We start from the raw sequence: 12,583 nt of genomic DNA, 5'->3' as shown, positions 1-12,583 counted from the left end.
ATCAGTTTTGTACTGTGAGAAAATACTTGTGCCATTTAAAAAACAATTTTTTAAAGACATTTTTAATGTTTATAATGTAGGAAGCATTTCCAAAGTGACAGCCCCATCCCCCTCTGATAGGCTCTGGCTCTTGAGCCCCGCCCTCTCTCTAGCAGTGAACCAAATGTATCTAGTAACTGCCCAGTTAATCATATTCCAGGACTACATCGCCCACAATGCTGTGCAAGAACTGAATTAAATAACCCAGAGCAAGCGATCGATTACAGGAGAACGGATCGATCTGCAGCTTAGCTAATCACTTGTCAGTGTGCAGATTGTATTGATGCAAGTATTGAATGGGAAAAATAAATACATATTTTTTTTAAAGCGGCAGCTTCAACTGCAGCTTTAAATTCTCAGACTGCTAGATTCAGAAATCAATCGAACGCAAATCTGCGAAGTTCCGATTTTGAACCTGCGAATGTTTCCTTAATTAACACCAATCTGTTTTCCAATGGACAGTTGTGTTGATGGGTAATGTATGTCTGCTTGATGAAACATCAGATTTTTAAATAAAAAACAGCACTGGAAAGTGTTTGAAGAGATCTCTTATGTTAAATAATAAAGTGGGGGTCCTTATGGGACGCTGCTTTAATGTGATGGAAATGTACCCGTGTGCTGGTTAATCTTTGTTTTCCGATGGGGTTTAAAAAAAGGTCACTAACTTTTTCATGCACACAACGACTCTACAATGTTTATGCAGAAGTGATATATTGATATCTAAATACAATCAGTGAGGAGGAGTTGGATATTTGTAACCAGTCTTAATTCAGTTTAAATAAACTCCCTAAAACCAAAAGAGCAATTATTCACTATTTGTTCTGGTTTGTTTCATCACTCTGGCATAAATAGCTCTAATGCAGAATATAGCGTTAATAACACTCCGTTTTGCATGCCCAACATTGGATGACATTCTAGGGTGAGAATTCAGCTGATGAAAGTGAAGAAATACTGTACGTGTGTTCCTGAGATGTTACTAATCAGCCAGTTGGGCGTTGGGACGCACCAAGTCTTCTTCCCAGCGTGACAGTCACTCTGGTCAGTTTCATGAGTAGGACAGTTCACCACCGGAATTATAACATTTAACCAAAACCACCAACACAGCATCTCTATTTTGAAACGTTTACTGAACACAGAACATGAATCCATAATAAAGCAGTGTTTCCACTGACACAATAAAGATTAAAAATAAAGAGTAGAATGATCAATTTCATATGAGAGAAATAAATTATAAACCAAAAAAAAAAAGCCCCCAATAAATACAACATGCCCAACGTAAGCAACCCCCTCTGACTTGTAAAAGTATCAGGGCAGTGTAAGGTGAGCCGTTTAATACAGAGTATAATATTATTTACAGCATGACATACAATACATAACCATCTGGGGACATCTAATATAACACGTACTGCAGTTACTGGTGAGAATGTATTCAGTGCTTGGGCTGCAACCCATTGCAAAGCAAACTCCCATACCAAATGTGTTCAAGATAATTGTACAGTTACAAGCAAAGAAACTGTGGCCTCAACAGATGGAACAAGACCTAAAGCTGCTCCATTGGTTCCACTTCTATTGTTATACAGACCAGATGATTGCTTTCACTCCTACTGTGTCCTTCCTGCACAGCAGCACCAACCTGATGTTTGCTGACTCCGTAGGAATCATCTTATTACCAACATATTCCTAAAGTTAATGTTCATAATATAGAGAATCACCAGATTTAGCCTGAATAATCCTGGGTCCATCAAAACCAGAAAGAACAGAGATCATGGCGGCTAAGCATTAAACATCTGAGAGTGACACCGCTGCTTAAGTTAAGACTCAATTCTGCAACTATCTATGACATAGTCTAATTTCCATCAATACCTGGTAGATGATTGCTATAGATTATATACACCAGGTATTTCTGGGAATCTAGTTTAGCTACAAGTGTGCGATGTTTTAAAGGTTTCCCTATTGAAAGACACGGTCATTACCACAGGGCTACTCATTGTCTCCACTAACCTCCCGAGAATACTCTGGACCAGAGTGAGCCGATGGTCGTCCACAGGAGGGGGGCTCAACTCCAGCCCTCAGGAACCCCCCAACAGGTCAGGTTTTAAGGCTATCCCTGCTTCAGCACAGGTGGTGCAGTCAGAGACCGAGCCCCTGATTGAGCTACCTGTGCTGATGCAGGGATATGCAGGGATATCCTGAAAACCTGACCTGTTGGGGCGGCCTGTGGACTGGAGTTGAGCATCCCTGGAGCAGAGTACTAAACTTTGTAAGCCAACTTTGTCCTTCACACGCAGTGACAGACACATCTCAGCCCAGGCAATGAAGCAGACAACACAATGGCTGTTTCTGAGTGATGTACATTTCAGTTTAATGATTATAACTCCCCATCAGCAGTAAATCTGTAGGGAAATGCTTGTGCCAGCCTTCCATCACGCACACTGCAGCCCTGCAATGTCAAATCAGGAACAGGTCCAACTTTACTGTCAGCCAGCCCGCCAGGGGGGGCGGGAGAATTTGTAGGGGGTTACAGAGGTCCCGGGCTCTTCCTCACGGCATTTGAATTAAATGCCGTGGGAGGCATAAGGCCTCTGTAACTCACTTACCTGCTCTTTGCGGGTCTTCGGCGACGCGTCGCCATGACAACGCAGCATCATTTGACGTCACGCGTCACCATGGCAACGTGCGTTAAATGACGCGGCGGGGTCACGTGACATCACATGACGTGACGTCACCTAAACCGCAACGTAATTTGACGCAGAGTCATTGGGAGAGGGGGGGGGCGCAAACGCTGCAGCTCCCGGGCAGGGGGGCGCAGCTCCAAACGTTTGCGCGTCCCTGCGGTAAGCCATTGAATCCATCCAAAATGCATTGCAGAATGGCTAACATACACCTATGGACCTGATCAATCAAACCTTTGCACTTGTAAGCGTGATACATGGCATGCCAGGAGGAAGGGGGTGTCTTTTTAAACTTTTAATTAAGTCCGTTATGAACGCGGACAGACCTCCCGCTGCAGCGGAAGTAACACGTTAGTGTTAATTTAGCACCTCAGTCTCTTCCGATTTAAAACAGGGCGACCTATTCAGCTACTTTCAAATAAGAGGCCAGGCAGAGGTCAGCATAGGAAATGTACCGATCCCACAGCACTGAGAATTATATACAGTACACACAGAAAGCTCACATATTGCATTCCTTACATACAGTAACAATTAATGGCTACGGACAACAGCGAGAAAGTCAGAAAAAAAGACACATCTTCCCAAAGTGATCCAATCTGATACGGCTGGAATGCTAGAAAATTAACAAATGCGTTTCCTGTTGGGTTAAAGATACTGTACATTCACGCTTCTCCTTTCTGCTAAAACAAAGAATACATTTTAAAACAAATAGGATTGATGCCTGTGCTTAACCCATTCTATGAAGATATAATACATAATGTATATTGTTAATGTTTTTATATAATGTTTAATAAATGTATTCTGCGGGTTACAGTAAATATGGCTGCCTCCTTAAGTTTTACTTCTTTTTGTCACACACATTTTAGTGTCATTGGTTACTCTCTCCACATGAAGGAACGCTCACACGAGAGAGGGAGAGAGGTTGGACAGGTTGAATGACTTGTGAGTGACATCTGATTGTCAGGGGGGTGATTGACACGAAGTGAAGGGGTTTTTGGATTATTTAAGACTCAGGAGATCGTGGTTATGTGGGTGATATAGAAGCATATAGTGTACAGAGAGGTGACTTTGAAGATTATGTAACACTTTCACAAATGGAAGTTGATATATCATTAATTGCCCATATTGAATAAGGGCCAATGGGAGCTGCTAGGGATGCTGGGACAGCATCCACATACCTCAAATAAAGGTGAGTTTGTGTCTATAAATAAGATATCAGTATGTGAGAGAACGGCAGGACGGCTGCAGCTGCTGAGGGGGGGGGGCAGAATTTCATGTTAGAAAAACAATTAGCAAGGAGAAACAATTAGAAAGGAATAACCCTATTTGTAAGTTAACCCATTACCGGCCTGTAGTCCACTTGGCAGTGAGAAGAGAAGCTGTATCCGGCAGTGTATGTGAGTATAGATGGTGTGCTGAGCTCCTGCGGTGCTAACGGGACAGAAACGCATTGTACAGCGATTACTCAATAACAGCAAATACACTGCCCCCCCTCCCCTCGGGCAATAACAGAGTTACCCAATGAAATGCTGCCCCTTATCCAGGGGCTGCCAACTTCAGCGTTTAATGACCACCGTTAGGTTTTCAGGATATCCCTGCTTCAGCACAGGTGGTTGAGCCAACTGTGCTGAAGCAGGGTTATCCTAAAAACCTGACCTGTTGGTGGCCCTTGAGGACTGGAGTTGGGCACCACTGCCCTTATGACATGGGGAAAGATTATTCCTACCCTGAAAATAAATATGCCGCAGTCTATGATGATGAGGAGTATCTCATCATCACTTAAAAGTGGTTCTCCTTTAGGAACACGTACCTTAACGATGGCAGCAGAAATGTGAATATACTGAGCACGCTGTGCACCCGATTTAAACCATTCAACACTGTGCAGTAAGTGACCTGAACCCTGTGGCACCAACACGCTTACTCTACAAAATGATGCTACTTTAAGTACTCTAAAAGTAGCATTTCAGTACTGTGTGGGAAAAGATTGTTACCACCCTGAAAATGAACACGCTGCCGTCTCTAAATATACAATGTATTTCATCACTATTCAGACGCTTGTTTTCTGTGAGACATATAATTGAAAGCAGCCCCGGGAGACGTCTTTATCACCACAATCGTTTCCCCAGAGATGTTTGGAGGGGGAAGGGACTTGTGGGGTAACCGCTTGGAATAGAAGCTCCAAGTCCTGTATTAAGAGGGCTCATTATATTCTGTGTCTCCTTTCTGTAAAGAGCAGCTATAATCTTATTCGTTGTTATTTTATATTGCAGCGCGTTCATTTTCAATAATTAAAATACAGTATGAAACTAAATATTATGCAGATTTGTTTCCTACTGTTGTACACCACGACTCAAAACGTTGTTATTTAAATGCCAACACATATCATTAAAGGAGCATTGCTTGTCCTGATTCAGACTGTGCTCTTAGCAGAAAAGGACTCAGAAGAACTTAGCTGCTAAAGCTCTGTGTCCATCCAATGGTTCAGCCTGCAAGGCGGACAGATTCATCTTTGGGCCATCATATTAACATTTCCATAAGAAGAAAACCTTGTTGGAGTGTGCACTGTGATTATTTCCCAGTTGGATGTAGGACTACTAATAAATGTAATAATAATTTTGGGGGGGATTTTGCAGGCTATGTTGTAACAGATTCTTTTCTGTTCATGACGTATGTTGCTTTGGAACACACAATGCTCATTTAACTTTCTCTGTTGATATGGGAAAATAGTGCATGGGTTAATTTGCATCCTCAAATCTTGCTTGTGCTGTAAGGGCTGGAATCAGTCACGGGCACATCTGCCCATGTGGATCTTTTGGCTCTAAACAGAGGTAATTCACGATGGTTTTACACCAATGGATCATCTTCAAGTTATTTTGTAGCAAGGTATCAGCAGTAGATGCCCGACTCCTCTTCAGATGCTCACATGAGGACCAGTTCTCGGGTCTCAGGAAGTCGGAGCGATATCATGCCTCCCCCTACAAGCGCAGTGGATGCAATGAGAATAGGGACCACCTTTGTTATCCCAACAAAAGAAGCAAAGATGGAGTTTCCAAAGATGGCAGCCAGCTTGCAAAGACCATTCAAGATTCCGAAGGCTGTTGCTCTGTGGAAGAGTAATTGAAAACTATAAAATATACAGATCATTCCAAATAATAGGCATGAGTCCTAAAAAAAGAAGCATTATGGATAACACAATGGCAATTAGGCAGAGCACATGCAGGTCTACCCAGCTGATGTTGTCCATCTTTGCCACCCTCTAAACCGTGCTGATTAATGAGAATGTGCTTGTATTAGTGGCTTGGTTTTTGCCTGTGGTTATAGAGCATTAGTTGTGGGAGATTCCAATTATTTTGGAAGTTTTAGTGGTATGAGGCATTGTGTATACTCATTACTGTTTTATTGTGCATTGTGTGTTTAGTGGAGGAGGGTAGAAAAACAGACGGCATTGCCTCTTAAACATATAACATTAAAAAGAAAGACAAGTATGACCCTACAACACATTGCTTTAAACATCCCACCAGCAAAGAAGAGGTTAATAGATAAGCAAAGCGATGCACTCACACGACTCGTGGAAACCGCCTCGGGTGCCGCTCCGTCCCAGACCAAGTGTGCGCAGCAATAACCAGTTCTGCCAAATGCGGGAACAGAGCGGCAATCAAGAGGACTTGGTAGAAATATATTCAAATAGCTTTATTGAAGCATGATCGACGTTTCGGAAAGATCCAAGTGAATGACAGGAACGTCGATCATGCTTCAATAAATCTACTTCAATATTTTTCTACCAAGTCCTCTGCAGTGTCGTTTTGTTCCCGCATTTGGGAGAACTGGTTAAAGAAGGGGTTAAACCCATCCATGACTGCACATCGGTCTGAAGACAGGTGTAAACAGACAGAGGATAAGCTGCTGGTGGTACCTTTTATTGGTAGGATAGAGTTCAACGGTGATAACATCCAGGGCATTCCAGGCAGCGATGCTTGTGCCACAGAACAGACACTGCCAGCCAATCATTGCCGACTCATTGTTACCGAAGAACAGGAAGAAGCAGCAGACAGCTGAGATGAGCATGGACCCGCCTACAGACAGGACACGAAGGGGGAAAGTCAGATGCGTACACCATTCAGACACCCATGGGAGAAGAAGAAGCTGCGCCATTAAATCCATCTCCAGCCCAACTAATATCAAACATTTCCCTTCCCCAAAATTGTTTCTCATCTTCTCTAAATCAGGGTGTGTTCCCCAGAGGCCAAACACCTCCTGTGCCACTGACTGGCACCTTGAGTTACATGAAATTATTTGAGGCAATGATCTTGCTCTTATTAAATGGCTTACCAGCTACGATATTAAAGAGTTAAGTGAGTTCGCTTAACTGTAACTCATATACATGTTTCGGGGTGGGGGGGGGGGGAGGGGGGGCTGCCTGGCTTCACAGCACTTTCACAGGAACGCAAATTGTTTTCTGTACATCTGATAATCTGAATTATTAATAAATCCCTCTAACCTACATATAATCATTTGAGAAAGAGACCTCAGCAGTGTTATGCACAAGACAACTTGTACAGTTGATATATTGATCCAATAGCCCTGTGGGAGCCCAAAGGCGTAGCCGTAGCTACTACATTATGGGGTCTGGCTGTGTAGGGGCCCTGTGACGTAGTAGCTACATCATAAAACAATTGCTCATTTTTGTAGGCGAGATCGGGTCCTGTGCTCCTGTGACGCGCGGAGCGCAATCTAACAGGAAGAGGAGTGGGACAGGAAGACGTCTCCACTTCCAGAACAATCATGTGATCGCGAGGGACGAAGCTGCACTCAAAGGGTTCCAATGTATCACGGCCCACAAAGAATCTGTCACCTACTTAGAAAGGTACTAGATAGGGGACCCCCGCGGCTGTCGATAGATATAATGTGATAGTGATGTAGGTGCCCCCTAGGTAAGTATTATTGAACAACAAACAGAGAAAAGAAACCTAGTTTGGGCACTCCAGTACATCAAGTGGGTGAGGTATGGAGGATTTAAAACAACTTTAATAAATCACTAAATAAAATATTGGGGATGAAAACGAGTATTAAATGCTGTGATCCTAAGGTCTGAACCTGTGATAACAAGTTCTGGATCGGTGATGCAGATGGCAGAAACACTCAAAAAGGAGGGTCCTGCAATCAGAAAGGTGAGTAAAATACAAACACCTGTGTGAATAACCAGAGGTGTAGGACTCAACTGTTTAGGTAGGTCTCAGTGCACATATCCTGAATATATATACAAAATATATATATATATATATATATATATATATATAGTAACCACACAGAAGGACCCTAGCTTGGTCTGCCGATAGCCAAGAACAGTGATTGAGGCATTGCGACTCCACAGTAACGAAATAAATGTTACTGGAGGTAGGGTCAGTAGTTGTGAGGTGTAAATGATAGGTACCTGGGTCTGACTACATTACCCTGACACATATATATTTTCATATATTATATATTCAGGATATATGCACTGAGACCTACCTAAACTGTTGAGTCCTACACCTCTGGTTATTCACACAGGTGTTTGTATTTTACTCACCTTTCTGATTGCAGGACACTCCTTTTTGAGTGTTTCTGCCATCCGCATTACCGATCCAGAACTTGTTATCACAGGTTCAGACCCTAGGATCACAGCATTTAATACTCGTTTTAATCCCCAATATTTTATTTAATGATTTATTAAAGTTGTTTTAAATCCTTCATACCTCACCCACTTGATGTACTGGAGTGTCCAAACTAGGTCTCTTTTCTCTGGTTATTGTTCACCTACTTAGAAAGATTAGAAGTCTGTGGTCTCAAAACATCATTTTCAACAATTATGAAGACTTATTTTAGTCCAATGATAGATAACATCATTTGCAAAATATCTCATCCAAAATATTTAGTAATGTGTGTTCCTTGTCCAATCTCCTTAGAAATCGTCAACATAATATAATCAACAAGCAGTGCACAACACAGTTTTATTTACAGTATATTATAGGGCAAAATCCCTATAAAAAAACACCAATTGAGTTTGCTAAAAGGTTATATCAGGTGAGGGAGAATGATGTAGTGTATCAGTAGTATGAGTTAGCACATCCTATCCAATGCATGTTACAGTAACGATGTAAAGTTAATTTCAGCCCTGTTATACTAAAGATGTTGTACATACCAGTTACTTTGTGTACTCACCAATCATCCTTATTCTTCCGATTTTGTCCATGAGTAGAGCTGAGAGAATGTTACCAGGTAAAACAGACAAACTTCCCAGGAAACTAACCAGGTAGATCAGGAAATCGTTATCTTCTTCAAAGTCCAGGTGACAGCCCTCTTTCTGATCATAGAAGGAGCTGTTTAGAAACTTGCAGTCAATAAATTTGTGCTTGTAGAGATCTGAGCGAGGAAAGCACAAGGGGTGTTAATAAGTGGCAGGAATGGCTCAGTGAGATACAACACTGACTCTGAGTTTGCATATGTGGAACCCGATTCAATTCCCAGTGTCCTTGGGCAGTCACTTCATCTCCCTGCTCCCCAGGCACCAAAATGGTAGATTGTAAGCTCTGCGGGGCAGGGACTGTGTCTATAAAATGTCATATGTGTTGTGTACTGCTCACTACACTGTAATTGTGATGTGCTTTGAATCCCATTGGAAGAAAAGCACTATATGAAATTAAGTTATTATTAAGTAGTATCTATATTTCAGCTTTTTTTTAATATTCTGAACTGTGTTATTCAGAAGCCGGCAGCTTCCCAAAATATTCTTTGTTTTGGTTGCGAGTAAGGACTGACATGGCACTGCGGTGATCCACTGGAGCTCAAGATAGAGTGGTTTAGCCGCACCGGAACACCGGTTTAGAGTGAGAAAATTAACATATTTATTGTGTATGGTATTCGTTTTATTTAGATTTAGCTGTAATATGAAAACTACACACCATAGCTTGGATTATGAAATAAAGCGGTAAAGAAAATGCCAATTTACTCTTTACTGCTGCATTGATGTCATTTGACAAAATAGGTTTCTAATCACAAAGGTGATTCCAATTACAGGGGTTTCTAAGTTTGGAAATGTTACTTATCCATCACCTGTGTTGTAGAAAACCGTGGACTTTATGGTGCAGTTTTTAAAGAAGGTTCCACTGGACGTCACATCTTCAAAGTAACAGTCTTCAAAGACAGAGTCCTCAAATGTGACATATTTAAGTTTCATCTTGTAGAATCTGTAAAGGAAAAATGTCAGTCCGATAAACACAACACTGTGAGATCACAAACAGCTGCCCGTGGTCATGGAAATAATATAGGGCAGAGATAGCTGCGTTAAAATGTGGAGTTCCTAAAAAATAAGGTTGCAGAAATATTATCTGGATTTAGCATCATATGTGATAAGAATTATTTATTCAGAAATACGTCACTGTATTTCCATGCATGAAAAATTGTTAACGCTGCAAGAAAATAACATTACTAATGACACAAAGAAGTGAAAAGTCGATACATTCAGCTTTAATCAGCACTAGCGATGCAACTGTTGCCGGTTGGGAGATATTACTCGTTTGTACCATAGGATTGTGTGATAGGATTTCTTATAATACCCCACGGCAGAAATATATTCCACGTCTTGGATGCCTGAGGCCACCAATGCATTGCAAAGGGTGCAGCAAACATCAGAAAAAAGACATTAAGGAACAAGAAAAAGTGCAGAGAAGAGCCACCAAATTAATAAATACATTTATGTCTGAAGCTCTTCTCCCCTTTATGTGTTATTTTATATTATTTGTTATTTATATGATTGTCACGTGTGTTACTGCTGTGAAGCACTATGTACATTAATGGCGCTATATAAAGACATACATACATAGATATATACATACATACAATAAAGGGGATGGACATTCTAACTTATGAGGAGAGGCTAGTGAAATTCGATTTGTTTACATTAGAAAAGAGGCGTCTAAGAGGGGATATGATAACTATATACAAATATATTCGGGGACAGTACAAGGAGCTTTCAAAAGCCCTATTAATCCCCAGGGCAGTACCAAGGACACGGGGTCATCCCTTAAGGTTGGAGGAAAGAAGATTTCACCAGCAACAAAGGAAAGGGTTCTTTACAGTAAGGGCAGTTACAATGTGGAATTCATTACCCATGGAGACTGTGATGGCAGATACAATATATATGTTCAAAAAAAGGTTGGACATCTTTTTAGAAATGAAAGGTATACAGGGATATACCAAATAAGTATACATGGGAAGGATGTTGATCCAGGGAATAATCTGATTATTTGGAGTCAGGAAGGAATTTATTTTTCTCCTTTGAGATCATTGGATTATTTGTCACTGGGGTTTTATGTTCTCCTTCCTCTGGATCAATATACAGCACTGTAAGTACAGGTCCAGGATAAAGTATGCGTCATCTAAATTTGGCATATGTCTTTTTTCAACCATCTACTATGTAACTATGTAATGCATAAAATCCATATGTGCAAATATTAAGCCTTTAGTAGTCCACGTGGCTAGCTACTCGTGGTGTAACATGACCTACTGGCCACTTGGGCTTCTTAGGGGTTCATACATAGTTATGTTATACAATCTTAATTTTATGTATTTGTATCACCTATTGTAGTCTTGTTATGCCTAACTATACAGTGGCCATTAATATACATATTTAATATAGGCCCAGCGTCAGCCTGGGGTATGTGATCAAAACTGCCCATTTTCCTTATCTCCAGGTATCAGAGTTTAGAGAATAGCACGTAAATAATTGGTGTAAATTATTCATTTGCATTCTCAGTGGCATATTCCCCGTACAAAATATTGCAAATATTGGTAACAAGGCTCTTATCAGCGCTTTTCCACGCGCGACAGGACTTTAGTGAATGACCTTTGGGTGTCCGTCCTCTGGGCGAAGCTGCATCATGGGTCTGGCACTCCAGGGGGTATAACCCTGCTTGTTTTTCTTGGTAGACTCCTCCCCTTCCGTTCGTCATCAGTAATGGAGCTGTCACGTGACCGCGGGTGTCGGAGACGCCGTGGCACCTGGTGGACGTGGCTCCTCTAACACTCAATAGTGTTAATCACTAATAATGCCAATTTTGTTTATTTATTGAACTTTAGTGAATTTAGGCCTAATTCACATGAAAATAGTTTATTCTTATTTTCCCCGAATTAGGAACTGTAACCTCATAGTCACTGCAAGAAGCTTTGGCAGCAAAGGAGGGAATTAATTAAACAAAATGAAAGAAATAAGAAAGGCCTAGCATGTTTAAAATAAACCAGAAACTGAAACTAATCTGAATTGGACATATGTGAAAAATGATGCGTGCTAATTGGGTGCTTCATCTCTGCCTAATTTAATCAAGAAGAAACATATTTCACATCTCCCTTGTTCTCCTTCTCTGGAGACTGACAAATGTTCTCTAGCAGCTGAAATGTTTAATTTAATGAAACCATTGTGTTCCTACTACAAGAAGAATAGAAAGAACGATGGGATACGATGGGATACGATGGGATACGGTGGGATACGATGGGATACGATGGGATACGGTGGGATACGATGGGATACAATGGGATACGATGGGATACGGGGGGATACGGTGGGATACGGGGGGATACGGTGGGATACGATGGGATACGATGGGATACGATGGGATACGATGGGATACGGGGGGATACGGGGGGATACGGTGGGATACGATGGGATACGCTGGGATACGGGGGGATACGGTGGGATACGATGGGATACGATGGGATACGATGGGATACGGGGGGATACGGTGGGATACGGGGGGATACGGTGGGATACGATGGGATACGATGGGATACGATGGGATACGATGGGATACGGTGGGATACGATGGGATACGATGGGATAC

At 41.7% G+C, this 12,583-nt stretch overlaps 1 protein-coding gene and 1 long non-coding RNA gene across 3 annotated transcripts in view; one reads left to right on the top strand and one right to left on the bottom strand.

The window, feature by feature from the left end:
• Window positions 1–12,583, top strand: part of LOC142468744 (uncharacterized) — a 142,178-nt gene that overhangs the window by 110,210 nt on the left and 19,385 nt on the right. The window lies entirely within an intron of this gene.
• The window catches only part of SV2B (synaptic vesicle glycoprotein 2B), a 52,066-nt gene continuing 40,838 nt past the window's right edge, over window positions 1,356–12,583 (bottom strand). For both annotated transcript variants that reach the window (XM_075575238.1, XM_075575237.1), the window contains exons 10-13: window positions 9,801–9,934; window positions 8,910–9,110; window positions 6,625–6,784; window positions 1,356–5,814 (exon numbers count right to left, since the gene is read on the bottom strand). In XM_075575238.1, the coding sequence (XP_075431353.1) occupies window positions 5,631–5,814; window positions 6,625–6,784; window positions 8,910–9,110; window positions 9,801–9,934 (679 nt within the window). In that variant the 3' untranslated portion in view covers window positions 1,356–5,630. The remainder of the gene's footprint in view (window positions 5,815–6,624; window positions 6,785–8,909; window positions 9,111–9,800; window positions 9,935–12,583) is intronic.

The sequence above is a fragment of the Ascaphus truei genome, chromosome 18 (genome assembly GCF_040206685.1).
Source record: "Ascaphus truei isolate aAscTru1 chromosome 18, aAscTru1.hap1, whole genome shotgun sequence".
NCBI classification, from domain to species: Eukaryota; Metazoa; Chordata; class Amphibia; order Anura; family Ascaphidae; genus Ascaphus; species Ascaphus truei.
This window is presented reverse-complemented; position numbering and strand designations above follow the sequence as displayed.